This window comes from Vidua macroura, chromosome Z (assembly GCF_024509145.1).
Source record: "Vidua macroura isolate BioBank_ID:100142 chromosome Z, ASM2450914v1, whole genome shotgun sequence".
Classification (NCBI taxonomy): domain Eukaryota; kingdom Metazoa; phylum Chordata; class Aves; order Passeriformes; family Viduidae; genus Vidua; species Vidua macroura.
The window spans coordinates 61,010,169-61,037,156 of NC_071611.1; the positions used below are offsets into that span (position 1 = coordinate 61,010,169).

At 38.0% G+C, this 26,988-nt stretch overlaps 1 protein-coding gene across 1 annotated transcript in view; it reads left to right on the plus strand.

Moving 5' to 3' along the window:
• Positions 1–26,988, plus strand: part of ADGRV1 (adhesion G protein-coupled receptor V1) — a 255,023-nt gene that overhangs the window by 91,871 nt on the left and 136,164 nt on the right. Inside the window, exons 71-81 of the mRNA XM_054003522.1 lie at positions 275–748; positions 1,510–1,653; positions 2,868–3,039; positions 3,421–3,556; positions 5,161–6,008; positions 14,304–14,421; positions 15,295–15,466; positions 19,114–19,356; positions 23,923–24,330; positions 25,447–25,631; positions 26,687–26,936. Of these exons, the coding sequence (XP_053859497.1) occupies positions 275–748; positions 1,510–1,653; positions 2,868–3,039; positions 3,421–3,556; positions 5,161–6,008; positions 14,304–14,421; positions 15,295–15,466; positions 19,114–19,356; positions 23,923–24,330; positions 25,447–25,631; positions 26,687–26,936 (3,150 nt within the window). The remainder of the gene's footprint in view (positions 1–274; positions 749–1,509; positions 1,654–2,867; positions 3,040–3,420; positions 3,557–5,160; positions 6,009–14,303; positions 14,422–15,294; positions 15,467–19,113; positions 19,357–23,922; positions 24,331–25,446; positions 25,632–26,686; positions 26,937–26,988) is intronic.

Sequence of the window (26,988 nt, forward strand, 5' to 3'; positions counted from 1 at the left end):
CATAAATTCCACATAGTTTTCCATAAATCTTCTGAAACTAGAAAAAGGAAATATTTATATTCTTACGACTGGTAATGAAATAACACACTCTTTTGAAAGATAGTCTGTGTGACTGGATATTCTTCCTATGCATACCCAAAACAATTGCTATTTTACCCACTTATAAGCAGTCTGTTCCATATCCTGTCTATACTGAAACCTGAATTTACAAGTTTCTGACTTTGGAGGTAATTTTTCTTTCTTTTATATTTTGCATTTTCTATACTAATTTCAGGTTTACTGGGAAATACATAGTGAATCTGACATCACAGGTGACTTTCTTGAGACAGAGGGATCTGTTATCATTGCTGACCAGCAGAGTACAGCTGAGATAATTATCTACCTGTTACCTGATGATGTTCCAGAATTGGATGAAAGCTATGAGGTACAGCTGATTTCAGTGGAAGGTGGAGCAGATTTAGACCATGAGAAAGGAATTTCAAAGATCACAGTGTTTGCAAATGATGATCCTTATGGAGTGTTTGCCCTGTACTCTGATCAGCAGTCAGTGTTGGTAGAAAATGCCATGAATCGGTATATTCAGATTAATGTAACTCGGCATGCTGGGTCATTTGGAGAAGTAATGGTTGAGTACCGTGTCATATCCCTTCATGATGAAGCACTAATTGAACCCGAGAATGAGGTGGGATTCCTCACAATAAAGGATGGCGCCAGCTTTGAAGTGAAAAGAGTGCCAATAAACAACCAGGTGTGTTTTACTCTTTTAGCTCCTATGATATCTGTTGTTTCCATGTGTTTCATCACAATACAAATAAGATAAAACACTCTCGCTAGTATCGGCTTTGAAGAAGCAGGAAATAGAGTTTTGGTGTTATGAATTTCCTCTTTATGGAGTAGAACTGTATTTGAATATCAAATCTTCTGATAATAATTGCAAAATCACTGCTATGCAAGTGTTCAAATATTTTAGGTTTCCTTACACTGTTCTTTTGTGTTACTATGAGTTCAATATCTTATTATATGAATGCAAATATTTTCTTAAGTTCCTTTGGATTGTAAATAGTTATTTGTCATTTGTGACCAATGAAGATGATAAATGTACCTGCAGTCTTCTGTGTTTCCATGTTGTTTATCATTATTATTACAGTTTTACATCCACTCTTACATGCTCTTAAATATTAAGATGCAACCATCTTAAATATTTTTAATCCTAAGGATTAAAATCAAACCAAGGCCCAGAGTGTCAGATACAACTTTTTAAAATGGCAATAGTCGCTTTACAAATTCATATTCCAGCAAACTGCTGGCAGATTACTTTCACTATATTGATGGCTTAACTGTAATTCTTTGAGAAATATAATCAACAAAACACTTATCTGGAAAATGCTGCTTTGTATGTAAGCAAACAAGAATCTGCAGGTTGCTTTTTAAATTATTTTGCATTGTTGGATTGTATGTTTTTAGTGGAATTAAATTTCTATCTTTTTAATTAAATTCTTTCTCTCAAAGGCATTTATTTTAGTCAGCTTGAATTTTACTCTGGAACTGACTAATGTAAGCCTGGTTAGAGGAAGTGCCAAGGATGTGCCTAAAATATTAGGAATAGCAAAGTCTGCTGTGCTGCTTGTTCCTGAGGAAGCTGCCAATTCACAGGTCAGTAGCCTGGTTGTGGTGTCATGTTCCTATCACAGAAGAAAGGTACACTTCACTGCAGAAGAGACCTGTTATAAGAACTCACTGAAGTTTTCATTGTAATCAGTATGATGGAAGAGATCATTCCTGTAATTATTTGCACTGTGTGTTATTCTTTCCTCTGATAAAAATTCTTACAGAAACATTTTAATACAATGGCCTCTTCATCTATAAAATGTAAGTAGTGTAAATATTTACATGAAAGGGGAGTTCTAAGACTTAAAGGAAAATAAGTAAATCTGGATAATGTTTCTATAAGTATGCCAACCCCAAAGCAGATAATAGCATGTACTCAGTATTACGTGCAAAAAGAGATGGAATATATGTTGAGTGTTAATGCAGATGTCAGTAAATTTGGTAATCATTGAGTGATAAATTTTCCATTTGTCTATTTTGTATGAGAGTGAGAAAAGATAATTTGGCTACTTTGATATGGTATGTGTGCTGCCATTCCCTTTTTTTTATGTCAGGCAAAGGCATGATGAGGTTTTAACTCTAAACTTTTATTGAAGTTTTTATTTAATGACTTTAATTATCTTGAAGCATTGTTGTGGTTTTTAATTTACAATGAAACTTAAGTCTTTCTGTATACAGTTTACCATTGTATACCATATACTACCATATATCCATTTATCATTGCTTTTAGAATATACAAATTATCTTCACTCTATTTGCTGCTCAGAGAAAAAGAAAAGTAGATCACAGTAGCAAGAATAATTTTGTGTACAGTGTCATGAGGCAACAACTTACTTTTCACTGGATACATAATTAATAACTTGTGTTAGACCTAATTATATGTATATATCTATATATGTAGAGAGACAGTAGTACAGTTATTACCTGTGAGCACTGAGGGCAGTCTTGATTTATTTTCTTCTAAACAAGAGATACAGGTTGTATTCAGTGTTTTCAGTATTGAAATGTCACTCATACTTGTTCCTTTTCCCTGCAATCTAGTTGCCAGAAATCTAAAACTTGCAAGTATTATTAAAGAGCTCATATGAGCTCTTTCAAGAGAGCATATTCATATGTCCATAGATACATGCACATATATATTTTTTATATGCATGTGCCATTATTGTAAGGTGCCCATTTTACAAAAGGTACTATGCTTTCATGTATGTTATTGTCAATTTTTATTCCATTTTCTGATAAAATCTACAATGTTTCTACAGGTTGGCTTTGAATCTGTGATATTACGACTTACAAATATTGTAGCAGGGACAGGCCATGCTGTCATAACCAGAAGAGGAGTTTATGGCTCTGTAATAGTTAGCTGGATTTCAGGATGCCCACCAGACCTAGTCACTGACTCTGTTAAACTAGGCAATATTACTCCTTCATCTGGTGAGTAATTGCTGCAACAAGTTATGTACAGCTACAAGGACAACAGCTTTGACAGCTGCCTAAATGATGATAACACCTTTTAGTTATTTGTACCTCTGCATGTTTCTATTATTAATGAAGAGTCATTAGAATGAAATTGTGTGATCCAATTTTTATCTGTAAGGGACATATTTACTTTATGAGAAAAAAAAACAACTTTTCTTCGTAGACACAATGCTATGCCCCTGAAGGACAGCTTTCTATAGGAAAGACCCTTATCATGAAGATTTCTTCACCTCAGTAGAGTGGAATTGTGACTAAAGTCCCTATGTCAGTGTATTTCCAGGTAAAAATAGAATTCCCATTCCGTGATTTTGACTGACTCAATCATTCTCCTTTCAGGTACTGTTGTATTTTCCTCTGGGGAGGAAAGTAAAGTCATTTCATTTCAGGCTACTCCAAGCCTAAATAAATCTGAGACATTTGCCATCACTTTAACAGCAGTACACAGCAATGTGTCTGGTGGGGCTCGCCTGAGGTAAGGATATTATTTACACTTTTGAGTTGCACTGGTGCTGTAAGAATTATGACATGTATAGAGGCATATACCTCATACAAATCCATATTAAATTATTGGTAGCTAGCAAATTGGAGTTCCTTTTTTGATAAATTTCTATGTCTTATCTCACATGGAAACAAATGTCAGTACTGCAGATCTGATCTGCCCGGAATTGAGGCTTTTCTTCAGTTCCAGTCTGTTTCCTGGCATTGGGGTCTGAGATACCTAGAATGATAGAGACAGTTAGGAAAGACAGTTAGGCTGAAGAGCCAAGAACAACAGTTTTAACCAGGAAGCTGAAGAATGAAATAAACTGTCAATTTTCAGTGTCCCTAAAAATCCATATTTAGAAGATCTTAGATGACAACTGTTATTTAAAAGGAATCAAATTAAATAATAATTGCTCTAAAATTTTATATTAATCCCCCTTTTTATTCTGAAAAATTAAAACATTACATTCAATGTAGTTTTTTTTCTCACTTAAATTGTTATCTGTTCTTCAAACTACTTCCACTCTTCCTTATTGAAGATGAAAATGTATAAAAAATGGGCATAGAGTGACACTGTAGGGAGAAAGGTCACCATGTTAAAATTGAATTGGCAAATCTGAAGGATTCACTCCTGAAGTCAGGAGTGAACTAGATGCCTAAATTCCTCAAACTGACTCTTTCTCCTAGGTTTGTCCATCCTATGGACTTGAGTCCTCAAGCACATGTTTACTATGCAAGTCAAATACCTTGACTGTATGAGAATAACCTTTCCTAGAAAACTTAAGACTGCATCCCACAAGACGTAAAGCTCACAATTACGTTGAAGGTTTTTTGGCTTCCTAAGTGGTGGAAGAGTCTCATCTGTTAGCCAAATCCACTCACTGTAATTGTGCCATTTGAATGCCTCTGGCATTCAATAATGGTTCAGTTCTAGAGAGAAGGGGATGACACAAGATTTAGCAGAGTCAGTCTAATATTTTGTAATAAGAAGGGAATATATTTAATATGAACAAAGTACAGCTTAAATTGATAATGAAAGCAAGACTCAGATCTGGAAAAAAAGTACTTTGGGTAATATTGTAAAGAGGCAGTATTTCAAAGCCTTACTGTATATTTTAAAATAACTTCTTGTCCTTCTCTAGCTTCCTGGCTAAAACTGTAGATCTTCAAGCATCCCTCTACTTCAAAGCTTTCCCTCGGTACAGGAGGTTTGTTCAGTGTTTAAAACTGGTATTACTTGCAGTGGCTGTATTATATTCCTGTATTATGTCCATAGTAGGAAGATCTACTTTCCTTTGCCTCTCCATTTTGTCAGGAAGACCATATTTAATGTATCATTTACTCAGTATCCTGTTCTTACTTAGGATGCATTAAGCCTCTGGAGAGCTGCACAAACATTACAAAAGCATTTTTTAGGGAACATTTTTATGTCTTGCTTTGTATGATTTCTATTTCTTCCCTCTACTGTTACACATTTTTTTAAGCCACTTTCTTACACTCATTATTGATTGCTCACTGAAAATTATTATGCTTGATTGTCATGCTTTTCATTATTTGTATTTCTCTCTCAATGTGATGTTGTTTCTGTTTCAGATCAGGATTTACGATAGCTAAAATTGAGCCAATGGGGATCTTCCAGTTTGATCTTAACTCAAGATTAGTTTCAATTGAAGAAGATGTCCAGGTAGTCAGACTACATGTCCAAAGATTGTTTGGTTTTCAAAGTAATCTCACTAAACTGACATATCAGACCATTCCAGGAAGTGCCAAACCACTAGAAGACTTTATACCCATCTACAATGGAGAGCTTATGTTTTTACATTTTCAGACAAATGCGGTGATAGAAATATCAATAATTGATGACACTGTGTCTGAAATACAAGAATTTTTTTTTGTAAATTTGACTTCTGTGGAAATTCTAGATGTTCAGCCTGTGAACCTTGACTGGAGTCCACGTTTGAATCCAGCTTTCAGTGTTGCAACAATTAATATCCTGGCTAATGATATTCATCATGGAATACTAAGTTTGGGGCCAGAGTTCATTTATGTTGAAGAAGATACAAGCAACAATATCTCCAACACAGCAGTGCTTCAGATCAGAAGGACCAAGGGATTTACTGGTGATATTAAAATTACTGTTAAAACCTTTGGGGGAGTGAGTGCACAGAGTGGAGTAGATTCGTATCCTTTTGGAAATGTTTATGGAAAATCAAACTTCACATGGGCAATGGAAGGAGAAGATTTTGAAGAACAGACAATCTCTCTGACTTTGCTAGATGGAGAAACTGAAAGCCAGGTGTCCATAAAAATTTTTGATGATGATGAGCCTGAAGGACAGGAATCATTTTATGTTTTCCTCTCAAATCCTGAATATGGAGCTAAGATTGTGGAAGGAAAGGATGAACATGGATTTGCTGCTTTTGCAATAGTAATTATTGCAGGTAATTATTTCCCCCAGGAAATGAGTAAATATATTTGAATTAAATAACAGTAAATAACTTTATATTCTCATAGCAATTTTTGTGTAAAATTGGAATTCTATATGATATTAAGCAGAGTATTCTATTCCCAAATCTAACATTTTCCAGATGAGAGGAAGCATCTAATGCACAAAGCATCCCACTTAGCATCCCTTAGCAGTGTAACTCAAAATACATCTATAGGTGCTGCTTATGTCTGTTCTTGTCCTTTATGAAGGGAGAACGCTGAGTGAAACACGCCTGTGGTGGGTCAGAGACAGAGACAACCACACACCCGATGTTCATGTGGCAACAGAGAGCGTTTAATGGTTCAACCCCTCTTTATAAAGGGAGTTTGACTGGATAGCTCATTAGTCTGATCTTTTGACACGGCCCAGTTCCTGGACAAGTGAGATATCTGCAGCTGAGAATGGAACGTAGTTAGTTGAGGTTCCTGTCTGTCAACCCAGGGGCCAGTTTATGAAACCAGCTGGGTTTCTTATTTATATCTGAATTAATTGCCCAGTACAAGCCAGCTTGTACTATGGCATACTGTGACATCTCCTCCTTTCTTTCTTTATTAGAAATTGCAACCTGCTGTCTGTCACCCATCTGCAAGGGCCCTTTGCAATTCAGGTGACAGAAGGCAGCATGGGGTTAATTTGCATGAGGCCATGTATCACTGTAGCTGCAGCATGCATGTCTCGGAGCTATTAGGCAAGAACTACTAATATTCTTTCTGGCTAACATGTCACAGGCTGTTTTCTTAGAAGTTACAACTTAAAACTTATCTCTAAAAACAAGAAACTATTTAACCCATAAACCATTTAATCCTTAGAACTGTTAGAGAAAAACCCAACTACTAGAAAAACAATCTGTAAACAGAAAAAACAGTTTGTAAACAGGAAAAATGATTTGTAAACAAATGAAGTCCTTATATGAACTGTCACTTCAAGAGTCCCAGATTTCCATGAGTTATGTTATCAATTGTTCTTGCTTATGCAGCTCTGTGATGTCTGTTGAGAGGTCATCAGGAGGATGATGCCTGTGGTTCCGAGCAGGATGTAGTGCAGGGTGGATACATCTGGACACATCCAATGTGTCCTGTTGTCTGTTGAAATGCTCTGATAGATAATAAGCTCTCAAAGACCCCTGCATGCATCGGTGAGGAAGTCTCTCACCATTACCTTGGGTTTGAGTTGCTGAACATCACAGGATGTAATAATAGTGATAAGTAATTTAAGTTAACTAGATTTTTTGCCTTTTCTAATACTGGTATATGTTTGATTGAAAGACATGAGAACATGATAACACCCAGGACTTAAAGGGGGGTGTACATTCACCCCAACCTTTTTCCCCTTTTATTTGTTTTAATAACTAAAATACGAACAAAACATGGACTTTTGAACAACATTAGTAAGGTAAGAGTTACAACTGTGTATATGTTTTACTATTACCTAGAGTCTGCTGTTGCTGAAGGGCTTCTTTTTCTCATTGAGGACTTGAAAGAACCTCTTCCAGACAAGGCTTCCTTGTTTATCTTAAAGGAAAAATGTTTAGTTTTTGCAAAGTTTGCACAGAACCATCTGTGTTTGATAGTATATTTTTCCTTTACCAGCCAGGGCTTGATCAGGGCCAAGAACTTGATTGGGAAAGGTTTTCCCTAATTATATTTTAAAAAACAAGCTTTTGTTAATATCCACTGCAAAAATTCTTTAACATGAACAACTTACGAATAATTAAAGAAATATAGGCATTTTTATTTTTGTCAGTTATTAAGGTAACTGTGCAAGCAATATACTTCCTTTTGTGAGAAGTTTGAAATTTGTTATTGATGACTGCAATAGATGACTTTTAGCTTTTAAAATGATGATAGGTAACAAATTTTCAGTTTGAAAACTTTGCAACTGAAATTTGCTTAAGACAGTACTAAGTTAGTATTTTTGTGTTCATTTTAATGGATCTAGAATGTTAGAATGACCAAATTCTTTGAGTTTTTTAGTTTGATCTAGTTTGTATGCTGCTTGAATTGTGTATATAATTAATATTAATAAATTTTGTATTATAAATTCCAGGATATATTTAATAAACCGTTGTCCATATTTGAAACATAGACATAATACCTTCCTAGTGACTGTAACAGAATTGCCTAACAGAGACCTATTAATTTTGGTTTCAGCATATGTAAACAATAATAACAAATATTGTACTATGAATTCTAGGACATATTTAGCAAACAGTTGTGCCTATTTGTAACCTTTGTTACAAATAACTGCAATAGAATTGGTTAACATAATTACATTATATGAGTCAGTTTCAACCTTAGCACATATATATACATTGCAGTCCTCTCTCTTGAGGGTGGGGCTATCAAACTAGCCTGATCTTCTCATTCATTTAGTATCAGTTTGTAAGAGTCTGTAGAGTATGAGAACCTTAGAAGAGTTAAAGCAGTAGCAGGTGGGGCGGCTGTAGGGCTCTTCTGAGTTATGTGGGGTAGGAATTTGTCACTGCCTTTGTTGGTATTGCTTTGGCTGGTGCTGTTAAGTTCCTTTGTTTGCCATTTCACTGCCCATGCACAGGGAGCTGCTGAATTTCCGCCGGGCTTGGTGAGAGAGTGGCCTGCTCTTGGCCGCCAAGTGATGGCTGTGCCATGCGGCCAGCACCATTTTTTTCGGGCAGGCTTGATTGCTGTTGCTCCCATGGAACCACACCCCTGCATGCCTTTTCCCGCTGCCTTTTGCTTGGCAGGGCCCCTACAGAGGCTTTTCCCATGCTCTGGGAAACTTACAATTGATGGTCGGAGATGCAGAATAGCTTGGAGAGGCTGTGGCAGTGGCAGGATTGGGCAGGGCTGCCAGCAACAAAGCAGCTGCAGTGTTCTCATGGCATTCTGCAGAGGGACAATGGCTTTGGTTTTCTCTGCTGGTATCCGTTGTGTCCCTTGCCAGCATATATTCCAGGGAAGGCTGTAGCTTCAGCAGAGGTGGTGCGGTAGGGATAGTGTCCCTGCTCCCAGGTATGACGTCTCCAGGAGTGTCTGGTGATGTATTTCCCAGGCCTGCCAATGGAGGCAGGGTTGGGGGTGGGGCCACACCCAACACCCACTAGAGGCACAGCTATGTTCCACAGAGGTTGGACTGGGGGTGTCCCACCTCCCAGTGTAGCTTTGGAGCTGGGCCACTGGGACTCAGGAGGAGGCAGCCCTGGCACGCTTGTGGTAGTGGGGGGTGCCAACATGGCAACACAGAGTGGAGCTGGAGTGACCGCCATGTGGTCTGGCCCCACAGAGCAGGGCGGCATTGTGGGCCCCCCCAAGGTGGTGGCATAGTCCATCTCTGCACAGCAGCTCGGTGCAGGCCGTGAAAGGGTGGCTCTGGGGAGCAGATAACACTGCGGGATGGTCCCGGGCTGCTCAGCCATTAAGATGGCGCAGCTCAAGCTGGGACAGCAGCCTCACACAGTTGTGTGGGGGTCTGGTGCCTCAGAAAAGGTATGTGGTGTGGCCACAGAGCAGCTCAACCTGGTGCAACAGCTCTGTGTAGGCATGGAGCATCCCAGCACCACCAGAGCGGCACAGCTTGCCAGGGCCATGGCAGGCTCCATTACTCCATGTGACTTGATTGCATAATCTGTTTTGTCACCTCCCTGGGCATTGTCAGCAGCTGCGGTGTAGGCAGTCCATGGATTCTCTCAGTTTGCTAGGATTCCCCCACTCCCTGGGGCTCACCACAGTCGCTTTGCAATGGCCAGTCGCGGTCCCACTGCAGCAGGGCATGTTCTCACAGAGGCTGGGGCCGTCTGGTGCTGGTGCAGCGGGACACAGAAAAATGACCACACTGCTGCCCAGCTCAGATTGGCGGTGCGGCATCTCCCTGCCACCTTGCCTTGTGGGGGAACACCCCGCTGGTAGCATGTCCTGGTGTGGGGTGGCCCCATTGCTCTGTGCAAAGGCAGAACTCCCGGTCGGCATATTGCCCCTCTCTGGGGTGGCTTTTCAGTTCCCCATGGTAGTTTTGCAGTGGTCTGTGTCTGCTTTGCCTGTCCTCCTTCTCCGCTCATTATTTAATTGTTTTAATAAGTCTAAGATGATCCTCCATGGCCTTTTAACATCCATGGCTGTGTCATCACCAATGGAGGCTGCTGCAAGTATATTTCGTCCAGTCTGCTCCCAGTTTGATAAGTCTAATATGGTCCCTTCAGACACATCCAGTTCATGGCTTTTGCACCATGTGAGCAGGGCTAGCAGAGCCCACTTGTAATTAATCCCTCTTTTTTTAAGAGAGAAAGTCCATACCTTCAGAACAGGGTCTTCTGATGCAGAAGTCCAGGCCCTCATAGACCCAATGGTGATTCCAGTCCACAAAAATGGGGTTTGAAACCACACAGCACACTCTGCTGTTTACCACCAGGATCTTGCAGCAATTTTCCATTGCCCATGGTAATTCCACCACTATACCACTGTCTCTCCAGCTTTCTCCAGCTATCATGCTGTTTGCATTAGTAGCCTTTACCAGCTTTCTCCAGCTATTATGCCATTCAGTCTCCCCTGCTCTGAGCGCAGAAAATGGCCGAGTCGCATCATGTCACGGGCTCTACGTGTAACACGAGTGTGTTGGGTTGGAGAAAGAGATGACCACACACCCAGTGTTCGTGTGGCAACAGACAGAGTTTATTGGTTCAACTCCTCTTTATAAAGGGAGTTTGACTGGACACAGCCGAGCTCCTGGACAAAGTGAGATGTCTGTAGCTTAGGATGGAACGTAATTGACTGAGGTTCCTGTCTGTCAACCCAGGGGCCAGTTTATGAAACCATAAGGGTTTCTTATTTATATCTGAATTAATTGCCCAGTATGAGCCAGCTTGTACTGTGATGTACTGTGACAGCTGACCATGACTGTTTTTGTTAGAGATGGAGTAGCATTGCAGGCTCATTTGTTTTTTTTGCCATTTTCCTGGTTCCAACCCTTCTTCCTGGGATGTGAGATTTCCATCTCGGTAGACATGTGACTTTCAAATTCAAAGAATAAGTGGGATACCTTATGGTACAGACCTGTGACTATGAGAAGAGTCACCAATTAACTTATGGTATGAAAATGAAAGTGTCCAAGAGGAACCTATTACAGAACTACTGGGCTTGTTCACAGTATTGTACAAATGATCCTTTCTTACAGTACTCTAGTGCTTCATTCAGACCAAAATATTTTCTATAACTGCAAATACTGACCACTTCTTGACAGTTTGTATCGTAAAAAGATCACTGCGTTTTTTTGCTTGGTTTGTTTCTAAAGAGAAGATGATTTGTATTTTGCCACTTCAAGTACTTTGCTTTCTCGGGATCCAGATTATTTTGAGCTTGTTTTAATTTTTCTTTTACCTGGTTTTTTTTTCTTCCTTTTCCTAACTTAGTCTATGAAACATGATTTTGAAAATAAAATGTCATGGGACATTTGAATACAGGAAGACATAGTTCCTACTGAGACCATAAGATTACCTAAAAGAGGAGAGACATAAAAATTTACTGACCCATTATTTAAATCATGCATTATGGCAGCAGTGCTTGATGGGAGACAGTGAGTATAAGCTGAAATGAGATTTAGCCTGGGCATTCTTTTCTATGGAGTACAGAAAGCCAATGGCACAGGTTGCCTGGGGAAGTTGCATGGTGTTTCTCCATCCCTGGAATTTTTTCAAGCCCCAAACCTCTGAGACATCTGGTCTGGTTTCAGAAATAATTCAACTTTGAAAAGGGTTTTGGACTAGAGACTTAAAGGGCCCTTTTAACCTGAATTACATTGGCATTCTGTCAGATGTGTTTCACATACTTTGTATTTTTAATTTAAGCCTTTCTCTTTTACAATGGATGGAGTTTGTACAAAGTAGAATAAACAGTTTCTGTTTTCATTCTTTGCTACTATGCAGTTCATACCTGCAGTGTAGTCGTCCTCTGCTTCTGGGGATGGAGGACAGGAATTAGCATACTTAGTCTCTAAGAAAGATTTTTTCTTTCAGTCACTGTGCTACTGTGAGAAAGTACTGTCAGAACTGTCAGAACTCCAATTTCCCCTAGCTTTTAGATATCCTGTCAGGCTTACCAACTGAATAAAAACCAATCTAATCTGCAGTAGAGATTATGTTTGAGAAAGAAGTTGGGCACTGGAACAAATTTTAGGCTAACTCAGTTTAGTCTAATCAAGAAAGTAAGATTCAACATTACTGAGATTTTTGTGTATTTAGATAGTCTTAAGAAATCAGTATGGGTATTGAGAACTAGGATTAAACTTTGCTGCTGGATAAGTGTAGGAAGCAACCAAGATATACAAGATATACAAGATATACAAAACCAGATCATATGAAACACGTTCTCTTCGTGTGCATTATCTGTAGAATTTACCATGGAAGTAACCAGCTCCCTGGGTATGCATGTTAACTGTTGTGGCAAACACATTTCTTTCTCTCTCAGGATTTTTTCATAGAGCAGCACAGAAGACAGAAAGAGAAAACAATATCTATTTCTGCTCCTTGTTTTTTTCATGTAGAATGTGTTTGGAGAATTGCTTACCTGGGGTAATTGCTTAATTGGATTCTGGTGAGGATTGCTTGAGCCTGATGGCCAATCAGCTCCACCTGTGTCTAGACTCTCAAGAAGAGGGTCACAAGTTTGTGAGTTAGTTAGATATAGTACTTAGAACATGTAGGTTTGTAGTTTTAGTATCTTCTTTTAAATATTATATTAATGTATTATAGTATAGCTATAATAAAGAAATCATTCAACCTTCTGAACTACAGTTAGACATCATCATTTCTTCCCGCCGGGTTCACCTGCGTTTTACAATAAACTGTCACGTCGCTACTCCCACCTCTGCAAGGACAGGCAATGATTGCAGTGGGTCAGTGCGGAAGAAAAGCGGGTGACAGATCTTAGGTGGAAAATCCAAGGGTCCTTTATTCTTCTGCCGCAGTAACAGGAGTGCTCCTGAATACAGCCAAACATTAAGACCTTGAATAAGGGGCAATCCCTATTTATATCCACTAACATGGAACATTTTAGCAACATTATAAGCAGTCATAACAGGGCAATGTAACCCATATTAGCATGGTAACTCCCACGATCCCCTTGGAACAAACTTTAACTCTCCCTAACTTGAAACAATGTCCCCAAACTTAGGGTGTTGCTTTCCATGGCTTCAGCTTGATCCTGGCTATGGCTGGCTCACTGGCCAGCCCAGGCCACTGGACCCCCACAGTTAACTGCAGAAGTATATGTATACACCTACATTGGAATTTGAGCTTGTACTGAATACCACAGAAGTGTGTTAATGAGCTCTAGAGTTATACCCACAGTACAAAGTTCCATAAAGTTGGAACATATTAAGGAGGAGGGTTAAATATTTGTGAATGCACATAAGCAAACACACAGTTTCTGTTCATCTTATTATATATATTGACTTTTAGTAAGTACTGGGGTGGAAGTAGATTGCCTTTTCAATTCTAGAATAAAGCCATCATTGCCTGCAAGGAGAAATCTTTTAGAGGCAGTATTTGATTGAGCATTGTGAAGACATTAGTTTCCCCTAATTTTCACTAGGAATTTTTATCTTCCACTGCTGTTTTTCTGAAGTTACTTGCATTCCCCTGAGAAAAATGTGGTGTTTTGCAGCTCACTATTTCCACATATAGAAAAGCTGATGTAATAATCTATGAAAATGGATGGGTTCACCCACATCATGCATAGGATGAATAAGAAAGCTTAAGTTACATGACTGGAAGCCCATCTTTATTCACATTACCTACTTTATATGTTGAGGCCCATTTCTGTTCAGACATAACGTTTTAAGATTTATGATAAACATAGCTGGAGTGAATGCCTCATAAAGGCATTGTAAGCAAGGCTTTTGAGATTGTTCTGGAAGTTACTGTAACACTTTGTCTCTTGAAGTCAAGGGACACAGAATTCAGTCTGCTGAAAATACAAGCTTACATGCAAAAATGGTGCCAGGACTATCATAAGGAATTTACTTCCAAAAATAGTTGTTATTATTCTAGCGGTTAAAATAAAATCTAGAAATTATAAATATTAAATTTGAAATTGTAGCATGTAAGATTATAAGAGTGTGAGAATAGAAATATTAAGAGAATTGAGGTGTCCCAAAATAGTACTTTACAGCATGCTTTTGATACCTGACTGGCATTTTAGCAGTTGTGCATATTAAAAGTATAATTTACTCTCAGCTTAACTTTTTGGCTTTTTACTTTCATGGGCTATTTCTTACACAGGAAGCGATCTCCAGAATGGCATTTTGGGATTCATTCCAGAAGTACAAAGTGGCCTGATACTTGACGAAGACTCAGAAAACAGAGAGGTGCTGCTGACTGTGGCACGGCAACCAAACAGGTGGAGGCAATAGCGTATTCCAGTACTCTTCCCACACTCTATAATATATGGTCTTGAATCACAGGAGCTACTGTTAGTGGAAGAGGTTTTCATCACAGAGTTTTATAATAAATGTTTCCCTTTCAGCTCCTTTAATAACTTCACAGATTTGGCAATGGAGCATTTAAGTTACGAATATAATTAGGTCTGTCACTTTATTGGTATAAAATAGAAACAGGAAAAAAACTCAAATGCTTACAATTTTATACTGTTAGTCAGCAAATGTGAAGGTTTTGTGTAAGGTAAAGTATTTGCACTGCTAAAGGTGTAACTCCAATTCTCATTTCTCTGTATAATGTCAGTAGCTATGAATACTACAAGGAGCAATTAAGAAGTTATGTAAGTGTCAGTATGCTTATGTCTTCACTTTTTTCCTAATTAGCACACATATATATATTGTACATTTATGTGTACTTTAAATAAATATGCTCAAGTATAGTAAGTTCCTTGTACTTACAGGAAAGACCAAGTCTACCTGGCTTTCTAGGCCAATGGTTACTGTAGTATTAGTGAAAGTACTTGGGCACATCCCTGCTTTCCAAGCACCAGTGTGTCTTATTCAGATAATTGCATGTTATCTGAAACAAAAATTAAGAATCTGGATTCTCATAATTGGTTTATTTTCTTCTTCTTTTACTTTTTTTTATACTCTAAATAGATATTAGAGGCAGAAATTTCAGTAAAAAGAGCTATTTTTTTCATTGTAAAGCAATTGATTCCATAATGATAAGTTTTGAATAATAACATACAATGTATATTATGTCTGTGATTTATGTTTCCTAAATCTGTTGTGCTTTCCTTCAATACATCCATACACTTCTCTTTTGCTTATAGGGCTTTTGAAGATGTGACAATCTTCTGGCGTGTGACCTTTAATAAAACAGCTGTTGTCCTTCTGAAGGATGGTGTGAACTTGGAGAATGAACTTGTATCTGTGCTGGGAGCCACAACCTGTGTGGCAGGTCAAACAATGTGCAACATCTCCATTGAAATAAAACCTGATCATGTAAGTAATTATTGCTCTTTATGTACAGCAATAAATTGCAATTTGTCAAGATGAAAAAACTCCAGAGGAACTTAGTTTGAAGACAGTAACTTGATACCTACTTGACTTCTCTGGAACATGTTTATTTATAGTCTTCCACTGACTCCATTGTGACTGGTAAAAATTTGGGAAGGAGATAAGTATTTAGTTTGAAGAGTAAATTACAGATCTTAGGTTTTTATATAACAGGGAAAAAATGGAGTTGTTTCAATGAAATGTTCGATCATACACACTCATCCTTCACACAGTAAGTTTTTCATCTATAAAAGCATTTCTTAAGGTGGTTTATGGAAAAAAACTCTGTAAGTAGTATCTCATTGCACAAAAAACCCTTTGAGTCTAACTTTTGTGTAATTTCATATTCCTAAATCTAGCACAATGATCTGTGAAAACTCATAAAAACTGCCTAAGAATCTCCGAATGTCTAAAAATCTGTCTCTATTCATATCCACCTTGTGAGTAGTGAATTTATTTCAATCTAGGAACCGTCATCCACAAAATTGCATTTGTCTATGTCTAACAGCCTTGTGAGACACAGCTGGCACTCTAAAATACAGACATGATTGTATTAACACAAAACACAGTATTCAGTCATTTTTATTGAAAAGAGAAGGAAAAAATATTTTAGTGTGAGTACCTAACAGTTAGAGTAACTCTTAAGAAAGGAAGGGTTACTGTTTGCCATTATTTTAAAGTTGGAGAGTTTTAAATTTTTCTAAGAAATTATCCTAGCTAGCTAATCCTAGAAATTACCCAGGCTAGTGGCAAAGCTTAGGTCTGGGCAGTGGAAAATCATTAGATGGGAAGATTTTAATGTTTTTTTCTAGAAAATACTGCAACATGCTATATGTGGGAAATAGGGATTTCCTATTTAGGAAATAGAATGCATTCCCTTAGTTCACTTAGAGGGCCATTTTCCTCGCCTTCTTCTAAAGATGTTATCTTTACATCACAGAGCCAATGAATAGGTGTACAGCGCACAGGCTGCCCTGCTAAGTAAACTGAGGTTATGAACCTCTTTAGACCAAAGAAGTGATATCACTATTTAATGACAGCAGTGCAGAAGTTGCAAAGACATGCAATTGTGCCATATGAAGCACGTGCCCGTGCCACTCCAGCAAGTGCTATTGGAAGGCTAAAGTTCCCCATTCATTCCAGTATAATTGCACCTGTTATTCTTGAACAACATTTCATTTAGAGAACCACTTAACAATTTAATTGAAAACATACACTATTTATCCCTCCAAATATTTCCTAATTCTTCTTATGGTTCTTCTTTCATAAGTTACTAGTAAGTGCATTAAAAAATGAAGTAACAAATACATTGAATTTGTATTTTACATTTTTGTAGGATACATTCTAGCTTTCATAAGTTTTACTTCCTCAGCAATACTGAGTTTGTTAGCTAAAAATCGTAGAAGTAGGATTTCAAAGAATTCAGAGCTGAAACACAAAGCTTTTTTATGTAGTGGATTTGCCTTGGCTGGATGCCAGGCACCCATCAAAGTGGGTGCTCTCTATCACTCCCCTCTGTAGGTGGGCAGGGGAGAGAAAATATAACAGTGCATTCATGAGTTGAGACAAGGACCAGGAGAGATTGCTCACCAAACACCATAATGGGCAAAACAGGCTCAAATTAGAGATATTAAATAAATTTTTTTGCTAACAAAACCAGAGCAGGATAATGAGAAGTAAACTAAGACCTTAAAACACTTTCGACCCTCCCCTCCCTCCTTCCAACTCTTCCCCTGAACAGCAAATGGAGTTGGGAAATGGGGGTTATGTTAATTTAATCACACATTGTCCCTGCTGCTGCTCAGGAAGAGGGGTTTTTCCCCTACTCCACCATAGGGTCCCTCCAATGGGAAGCTTCTTCAATGTGAGTCCATACCACAGGCAGCAGTTCTCCATGAACTGCTGCAGCATGGTCATCCTTCCATTGGGTGCAGTCTTTCAAGGGCAGGCTTGCTACAGTGTGTATCCCCCTCACAGCCACAAGTCCTACCAGGAAGCCTGCTCCACTGTGGTCTCCTTTCTCCATGGGTCTGCAGGTCCCTGCCAGGAACCTGCTCAAGTGTGGGCCACCCATGGGGTCAAAACTTCCTCTCAGGCATTCCCCTGCTCCGGTATGGGGCTCCTCCATGGGCTGCAGGTGGATCTCTGTATCCTCATGGACCTCCATGGGTTGCAGGGGCACAGCTGCTTTACCATGGACTCACCATGGACTGCAGAGGAATCCCACCTGAAGCACCTTCTCCCCCTCCTTTTCCACAGACCTTGGTGTCTGCAGAGTTGCTCCTCTTATGTGTTGTCACCCTGCCCTACTCTGGCCGCAATTACATCTGCATAGTAACAGGTTTCTTACTTCTTAAATATGTTGTCATAGGGGTGTTCTGATTGGCTCAACCATGGCCAGTGAGAGGCCCATCTTGGAGCTATCTGGCATTGGCTCTGCCAGACAGAACTTCTGGCAACTGGGGGAAACTTCTGTCAGTTTCTCACAGAAGCCACCCCTGTAGTTCCACCACTACCAAAACCTGGCTATACAAATTCAATTAAAAAAATAGTAAAAAAAAATATTTGCTTCAATGATTGCCATTTTTTCATAATACTATTTTCTTGTAAATAAATACTTTTTTTGTTTATTTTTTTCATGTTTGTTACTTGACAAGTGCATGCGATAGGTACAAGTAACATCTTTCCAATTTTTATTTTTTTAATTTTAGAATGGAATTTTTTTAATTTTAAAATTTGGATCTATTTTTAAAATTTTGGATCTATTTTGGTCTATTTTAAAATACTGCATTTGTGTTGTAGGTACAAAATAAAAGACAGAACATCATATTGTAAACTTAATACTACTAATTTACTTTCAATAAGGAAACAAAGTTCCACAGCCTGTATTTTCAGAGTGAAATATTTCTCTACATGTGAAACATCACAAAAGTCTATCAAATAGCATTGTCTAAGCTCTGAGATTTTAAATAAATTCAGTTGTGTGCAAATCTACTGAATTTTTAATTTCTTGTAAAAACATGCATAGACATACTAGTGTCTAAATGCTTACGTTGTATGTAAAATGTTTTTCAGAACTTTAACTGAGTTCAGTGCTTGAATACAGGAGAGTTATTATGCAAATTATTTGAATTTTCAAAATGGCATACTTAATTCTGTGCAGTATTTCCAAAAGTAAGTAGATTGGTACATGCTTTTTTGTAAGGTAAAAAGAAAATGAAAGAGCAAATTCTTCATAAGTTGTATATCTATGTAAATCTATAATCTGGAATATGGCACTCTTGCAGAGTTTACTGTCATTTATGTCAAATTTACAGCCACAATGCTTGCATTATTTAAATAGCTGCTTTAATGCAGTAAGTTTTGTGTGAAAATCAGGGATTTAATAATTGTGCCTGAAAGAGTGAGGCCCATTGCAGAATTGTTTTTATGATCTATTTTATTGTACTTATTGCACATTTCAGGAAGCATGCTTGTGTTAAGTGTTATTAAAGTGATCCATTGTACCTACAAAGTAATGTATAAGCATTTATTTAAAGCTGAAAGTTATTAGTAGATCTTATAATGATATACAAATCATCACTCACTTACAGGTACCAGAATTTGAAACTTATATTTTTGTTGAGCTGTATGCTGTAAGCACAGGAGCTGCTTTGAACAACAGTGCCAGATTTGCTTTTTTAACTGTCCTGGAAAGTGATGCTCCTCATAGTTTAGTGTATTTTGCTGTGGGATCTCGATTTGCTGTGGCTTATAAGAAGACAGCTTTAATCAGTCTGCAAGTTCTTAGAGATTCTAGTACATCAGTAACCACAATGGTTACCTACAGTATGCAGGTAAGAATTATTATGATTTAATTTTTTTAATATCTTTTTCTGACCTTTAGGAAAGCAGACTTACAGCTCTTCAGGGAGATAGTCAGGGGGTTCCCCTGGGAGGCTGCCCTCAAGGACAAGGGAGTGGAACAGAGCTGACAGATCTTTAAGAAAGTCTTCCACAGAACACAGGAGCTAGCAATCCCCAGGAGCAAGAAATCAGGCAACGAAGGCAGGAGACTGGCATTGTTGAGTCAGAACCTGCTGGTCAAACTAAAGAGACAAATGCACAAACAATTGAAGCAAGGACAGGTGAGCTGGGAAGAGAATAGAGATGGAATGTGAACATGTAAGGCCAAGGTGAAGTGGGAAGTGAACCTGGCAAGGGATACAAAAAATAACAGGAGGACTTGTTAACCAGATAGGTATGGACAAAGAAGATGTTTTCACCTGATAAAAAATGCTGGGAAACTGGTAGCAACAGATTAACAGAAGGTTGATTGACTCAACACCTTTTTTGCCAGTCTTCACTGGCAACCTTTTTTCCTACACCTTTGAAGTGGGTAGAGAGCAGGATGGGGCATGGGGGAGCAAGTCCCTCCCACTATATGGGAAAATCAGGTTCGTGACCATGTGAGGAAACTGAATGTACACAGCTCTACTGGACCTAAAGATATGCATCCCTTTGGATGGTTGATGGTTGGTTGATATTTATTGCCAATACAGACTCCCTTGTTACTTGAAAAGTCGACAATCAGGTGAAATCCCTGGTGACTGGAAAAGGGGGATTACTATATCTATCTTTATAAAGGGAAGAGTAGAAAGGAAGACCCTGGGAACTATAAACCTGTTGGCCTCCCCTTTGTGCCTGGGAAGATCCTGGAACAGATCCTCCCAAGAGTTCTGCTAAGGCATGTGGAGGACATGTAGGAGCTTGGAGAGAGCCATCACAGCTTCACAAGGGGCAAGTCCTGCTTGACCAACCTAGTGGACTACTATGTTGGGGTGACTACATCAGAGTGCAAGGGAAGGGCTGCAGATGTCATTTATCTGGACTTCTGTAAAGCCTTTGACACATCACTCAAAAGATCCTTCTCTCTAAATTGGAGAGATGGATTTTATGTTGAATTTGAATGGACTGATATTTGATAGATAATAAAGTGGTTGGATGGTCACATCCAGAGGGCCACAGTCAATGGCTCAGAGCATCAGACACAAGTGATGTCCCTTAGGGATCTGTATTGGGACCAGTGTTATTTACTGTCTTCATTAATGATGTAGATGATGAGATCGGGTGCACCCTTAGCAAATTTGTAGAAGACACCAAGCTGAGGGGTGCAGTTGACACTCCTGAAGGACGGGATGCCATGCAGAGGGCACCAGGACAGACTCAACAAGTGGCCCTTGGGAATCTCATGAGGTTTAACAGGACCAAGTGCAAAGTGCTGCACCTGAGTCAAAGCAACCCCCAGTACAGGCTGGGGAATGATCAGATTGGGAGCTGCCCTGCCCCAAAGGACATGGGGGTGCTGGTGAGGGGGTGGACATGAGCCAGCCATGGACACTTGCAGTTCAGAAAGCCAAATGCGTCCCGGACTGCATCCAAAGCCCTGTGGGCAGCTTTGGAGGGAGGGGGTTCAGACCCTCTGCCCCCCTCTGGTGAGACCTGACCTACAGAGCTGCCTCCAGCTCTGAGGTCCTCAGCACAGGAAGGACATGGAGCTGTTGGAGCAAGATTGGAGGAGGCCACTCAGTTGATCAGAGGGATGGAGCACCTCTGCTCTGAGGAAATGCTGAAAGAATTGGGATTGTTCAGCCAGGTGAAGAGCCTTTGGGCTGACCAGGTCAGCTTTGGGCTGACCCAATTGCAGCCTTCCAGTACCTAAAGGAAGCCTATCTGAAAGTTGGAGAGGGACTTTTGGCAAGGGCATGTAGTGACAAGAGGGAATGGCTTAAAACTGAAAGACAGTAGGTTTAGATTAAATATCAGGAAGAAATTCTTTACTGTGAGAGTGGTGAAGCACTGGCAAGAGAAGCTGTGGGTGCCACATCCCTGTAGGTGTTCAAGGTCGGGTTCAATGGAGCCCTGAGCAACCTGGTCTGGTGAAAGCTGTCCCTGTCCACTGCAGGGGCTTTGAAACTAGATATCTTTAAGATCCTTTTCCAAACCATTCTTAAAATCATGGATTTTATGATTCATTTTATAATTGTGTCTGGGTCAAACCAGGACAAATTGAAATTAATTAAATAATAGTAAATAATTGATCATTCTTTAAAGTAAATATGACTATGATTAGCATTTTTTCAGAAAGCAGTCAAATATTTGCTCAGCCTAGCTTCTTTGGTTTTCCATTATTAAAAGAACTTTTTCTTAATGCATTGTCAGGAATATTTTTTTTAGCAGCATCTTTCAGTGTCTTCAAAGATTATGGTCAGCCAGGCATCTAATATATTTCTTTCTTTGTTCTACTGCTCTTGTGTGCCTTTAATTTTTGAGGCTTTTTCATCTGAAATTAAGTTTTTATCCTGATGGATATGTATACCACATCCAGACAGCAGGACCATTGCTCTGTTAGGGAACAAATTTATTAGTACCAGAACATACATAGAAAAACAGAGAAAAATTTAATCAAATTTTATTCAATGTTCTTGGAGTACTAAACAAAAAAATGTTCTTCTTATCGAAAATAGCATGTGCTAAAGTAAATTTTATCATCCCCATTAATTTTTTTCATTGAATTATGCCCTTTATGTAAAAAAAGCCCCATAATCCAACAGTTTTTGAGATGTTTACATCTGTTGCATGAGACTCTTCTAGCTGTTGACACTTTTTTTTTTCTTAAATGCATACCTCACTCATTATTACTGCAGCTGAAGAAGTTTCTCCTTTAGCAGATCTGCAAAAACACGATTCCTGCCACTTCCTTAGTACCTGTGAATCCAGCATCAGGGCGCAGGCTGCAAGAGATATTCTTTCAAGTTTACCATCATCAATAGTAGCTAGCCTGATCGACTTTGAATATTTATGATTTTATGCCTAAAAGCTTTTTTGGGGGGGTGAGTTATTATATACTTACCCTTTATAATAAAAAGTCTGCATTCTATTGTTATATTGAATGCATATCTTTTTTAACCACATAGGTTTACATTGTATTTCCATGCATTTATTATATAGTAATTCACCAATGTTTCAATTAGATTGTGTGGTAAAAAATTTTCACATTTATTCACCTAAGAATTCACTATAATTTAGCTGTTAAATGGAAAAGAAATTGCTATTGTCCAGTGTATATTTAAGCTAAAATACAGTGGGCAATCTCTTATCCATTTGTAATTTGTATAACCAACCTTCTTTGGACATTTTTAGGTTTTGAGGGTGCATGGCCAAATACTAAAGTATTGGTATTATTAGTAGCTTTAAAATAAGAGGCCACAGCAGACAGGAAGGCAATAACTGGAAACTGATGTTTATCTCAACTTACAAAGGTTTCTTAGACATTCTTGTCACTAGTGCTTTTATTTCTGCTTAGTTCCATTTCCAAGTTCTCAGTGGGAAGGGATAAACAAAAGGAAACTTCCCCCTAGAATTTCCACAGGTGATGTGATCATGTCTAGTGCAATTTTCAACACTTACAGGCTGCATTGACTTACCAGGTTTCCAGTGTACTCAGAAAATGTCCGATTCATTCCATAAATAAGCTCTACTAATAAAAGCTAAATATTTTCAAAAGGGGTCTAGTATTTCACAAATAAAATCCTCATTTTATTCAGTAGAAGACCTTTACTTAGGAGTCAGTATACAAGCTGCCCTTATTAAATTAGCATAAACTTTTGAAAAAAAATACAGTTGAATAATAGCACACAAAGTTAGTTTCCTCTTAAGGAAAGTCTATTATATTACCAGATAAAATGTCAAGACTGTAGCAAGTGACAAAAAGAACAAGACTTTGAAGGATGAAACAGTAACTGCAAACCTCATGGAAGGTAAAAACAGTGTTGCTTCACAAGGAAATAAGGCCATGTATTATTACTAGATAAATTCATCTATCCACCTTGCATGTGTATTCTGTAGCATTTGCTTTGCCTTTGTATTAAATAGATTATTCATCTTTTAAGTATGTATTCTGGGACTGAAAATACCATGAATTAATTTGGACAAAGATTTCCAAAACTTTTGCTTTGCTTTTATTTAATTTTCTATGTATTTGTAATGCTTTTGTCTACCCTAAAGTGAGGGACTTTGTGCTGCATAGTCTTACATCAACTGTTCTGGAATTCACACATGTGCTAACATTTCTGTAGTATTTATTCACACAGAAATTTTTTGTGGTTTTTGTTCTGGAAAAGAAAGAGTGTGACCCTCTTTACTATTGACAATATATAATTCTTCTCCTAAGTTTGATTGATTACTAATTCAGGGAGATAATTATTTTAAATGTAATTTTTTCATCACTCATAGCTACTTTTTGAAAGAGGACTTCTTTTTTACACATTTTGTTTTTGTCCACTTAAAGTGTGTTCTACAGCAGGTGGTTATGAATAATTATGTCTATCACATTACCTAAAACTCTTTTGGTTTCTGTAAAGGAACTACAAAAACCTGAACCTATTGGACGGACCTTCATATCTCCAGCTGTGGCAGGACAAGACTTCGCCAGATCTGAAGGTTTATTGACTTTTGAACATGGACAGAGAAGTGCATTCCTGGATGTGACCCTGACTCCAAAGACAGGATCTTTAAACCCATTTCCTAAATGTTTCCAGGTTGTACTTTCTAATCCCACAGGTGGTGCCAGGGTAGATGATGTGTATGGTATATCTAACATCACCATTGTCTCAGATTTGGACTCCTTGCCAGTTTGGGGACTGATTGATCAACTTCATCAGCCTCTCGATGACACCATTTTATACAGAATCCTTCAGAATCTGAATGTCAAAGTGGCTACAGAAACTACAGAAGAGCAACTTACTGCTGTGGTGCATATAATAGATAAGGTAAACACTTCCTGTGATTCTTAAATGACCATTGACATTAATTGGAGTATAATAACACGACATGACATATATATATATATATATATATTATATATATATATATATATATATATATATATATATATGTATGTATATATATGTATGTATATATATATATGTATATATGTGTATATATATATATATGTATATATATGTGTATATATATATATGTGTATATATATATATATGTATATACACACACACACATATATATATATATGTATATATATATATATATATATACATATATATATATAAATAAATAAGGCAGATCACATCCACAGCAGTGACTCAGAAGCACAGACTGCAAAAGTGGAAATGTCCCACAATCAAGGAAGGAGTTTGTCTGCTACTAGTTAGGAGGTGGCAAGAAATCAGAAATCAAATAGGTTGAAATGAGCAACCAGTATTAATTTTGCATACATACTTGTAGCTCTAGATTTTCTACTGTGCAATTCTCCTTTTGGTGCTGTAGTTTAATAGAGCTTGTTATGTTTTCTTGACTCTTGGGTCACACCTTTGTTGCTTTTAGGCCTGGCACAATTCCTGCTTGTATCTTTAAGTGGACTGCAGTCAAGAAACAAGCAAATCCTACCTGGGCCAGCTGGAATCTACTGTAGTCTTAACCAAACATCAGTCTTTTTTCCTCCAGTAGCTTAGGGAATTGGATTCTCAGGGTAGCTGAATGCTTAAGCATTGCTCTAATTTCTATGAAAATTATAGATTAGTTTTATGGCATTCTGTCTCTTCTGGACTCTTGGAATAATGCATAGAAGCTGAAAATTTTCTAGATATCTAGATACAAAGCATTATAACAATATCTGTTCATTTTTTATTGTTGCCACACACAAAACAGAGAAAATAATTTAAAAATTTCTCAGGACTCAACAGACTTTGGTTTGTGAAAGAATGAAAAATGCCACATCCTTTCTTTAATAATCAAATCTCCTGGTAAGCATATCTTTATGTAGTTTTGACAGACTGTGTCTTATGCCTTGGAAACAGTGATCAGGAGTTGGGAAAAATGTGGGTAATGTGTTGTGTAAAATGTTGGTTGATTTCTTCTCCTCTCATTAGGTTACAGGTGTAGGTGAAAAGCTGTTACTCACTGATAAAAGTAGAAGTGTTTTCTATGAGATACTCTGTGCTCTGACTAGCCCAAAACGCAAGGACACACAAGGATATAGCCTTCTTGCTGAGGTGACTGAGAAGTTTGCTTTTTCTCTGTTGACTGGGCTAAAGTGTGGATCACCAGGAGAAAGGTTAGTAAGCTTGAATTCATAATATGTTTTGTGAATACACGGCAATTTACCAATATAGAAAATCTAAATTACATTTTCAGAAAAGGAACTTCTCTCCTATCTAGTATGTTACCCTTATGTGAATGTATTGTTACAGTGTCATGATCTTACAAAGCACTGTGTCATATTGCTGATACATATAGTGCTTTGTAAGACTGGGTGTGACACATAACTGTTACTTTGGTGTGGGGTAGATGTGGGAATATGAGTCAGGAGATCTGGTATGTATTGACCCACCTTTAGCTCAAATATTGCCTGGGAAAGTATTCATTATTCTTGCTAAGAAAATAATATGTGATTGTATGATGCAGAGCTATGTTCTAAGCCTTAGATGAAAGTTAGCAACCCAGAATTTCTACTGGCATTTTGTAATTTTTATGTTCTTGGTTTTGCTCACTTGAACATTGTTTTAAAATATTTAAAGCTACATGTAGTTTCAAATTGTTAATTTTGTCTCCAAGTGCAAAATACCCTCATCAAGCTAATGGGCAGGGGAAATAGGTGACTGAGAAAGAGATTATTCTTTTTTATGAGATGGATGGTTTCAAACACTTTGTTTCTCCCATTGAGGGTCTATTAAACAGGTGGTGGTAGAATGTGTGTTCAGTGTTTAGAACTTAAAATTCTTTATTCCAAGTGTTTTGCATCATCGGTTGGGCAAAAAAAGATAAAGCAACATCATCCATTTTATGCCTCCCCTGTTTTTCAGACTCAATTTTACATCAAGTTGTAAAGATGAGTGTTTTGATAACCTAATTCACTATGGACAGGTTTTAGTTGCAGGTCATAAGGAGCAAATTTCAGAGAGGAAATGGAGATGCTGAAATATGTAAAAATATTCAGCCCTTTTTTTTTTTTTTTTCCCCACAGAAAATTGTGCCAAATAAATATCACAAGCCTAAAAATGATTAATTAATAAAGTACTAACAAATCACAAATATCTTTTCAAGTTGTTATGTGATGAATAGTGAAGCTTGATCCTGCTTACCAGCCCTATTGCTTTTCCATTTCCACAGAGGCAAAAATATCCTTGACAGCTGCCCATATATTGCAATAATGGCTCACAACTGGTTTCCTCAGCAAATCAATGGACATAGATTTAATGGAAAAGATGGAGATTCTATTCAAGTACCTGAAAATCTGCTAGAGGTCTCTGTAGCATTATCATCTCCCCAAGAAGAGAACTGTGAATCCATACAGTTCACAGAATACAGCAGTCAGCAGTGGTTCCTTACTAGAGATAAAGAACTTGCCCTGAAGAACAAGGTTTGAAGATAATGCAATTTTTTTCCCCAAAGAATTAGTTTTAATCTAGATA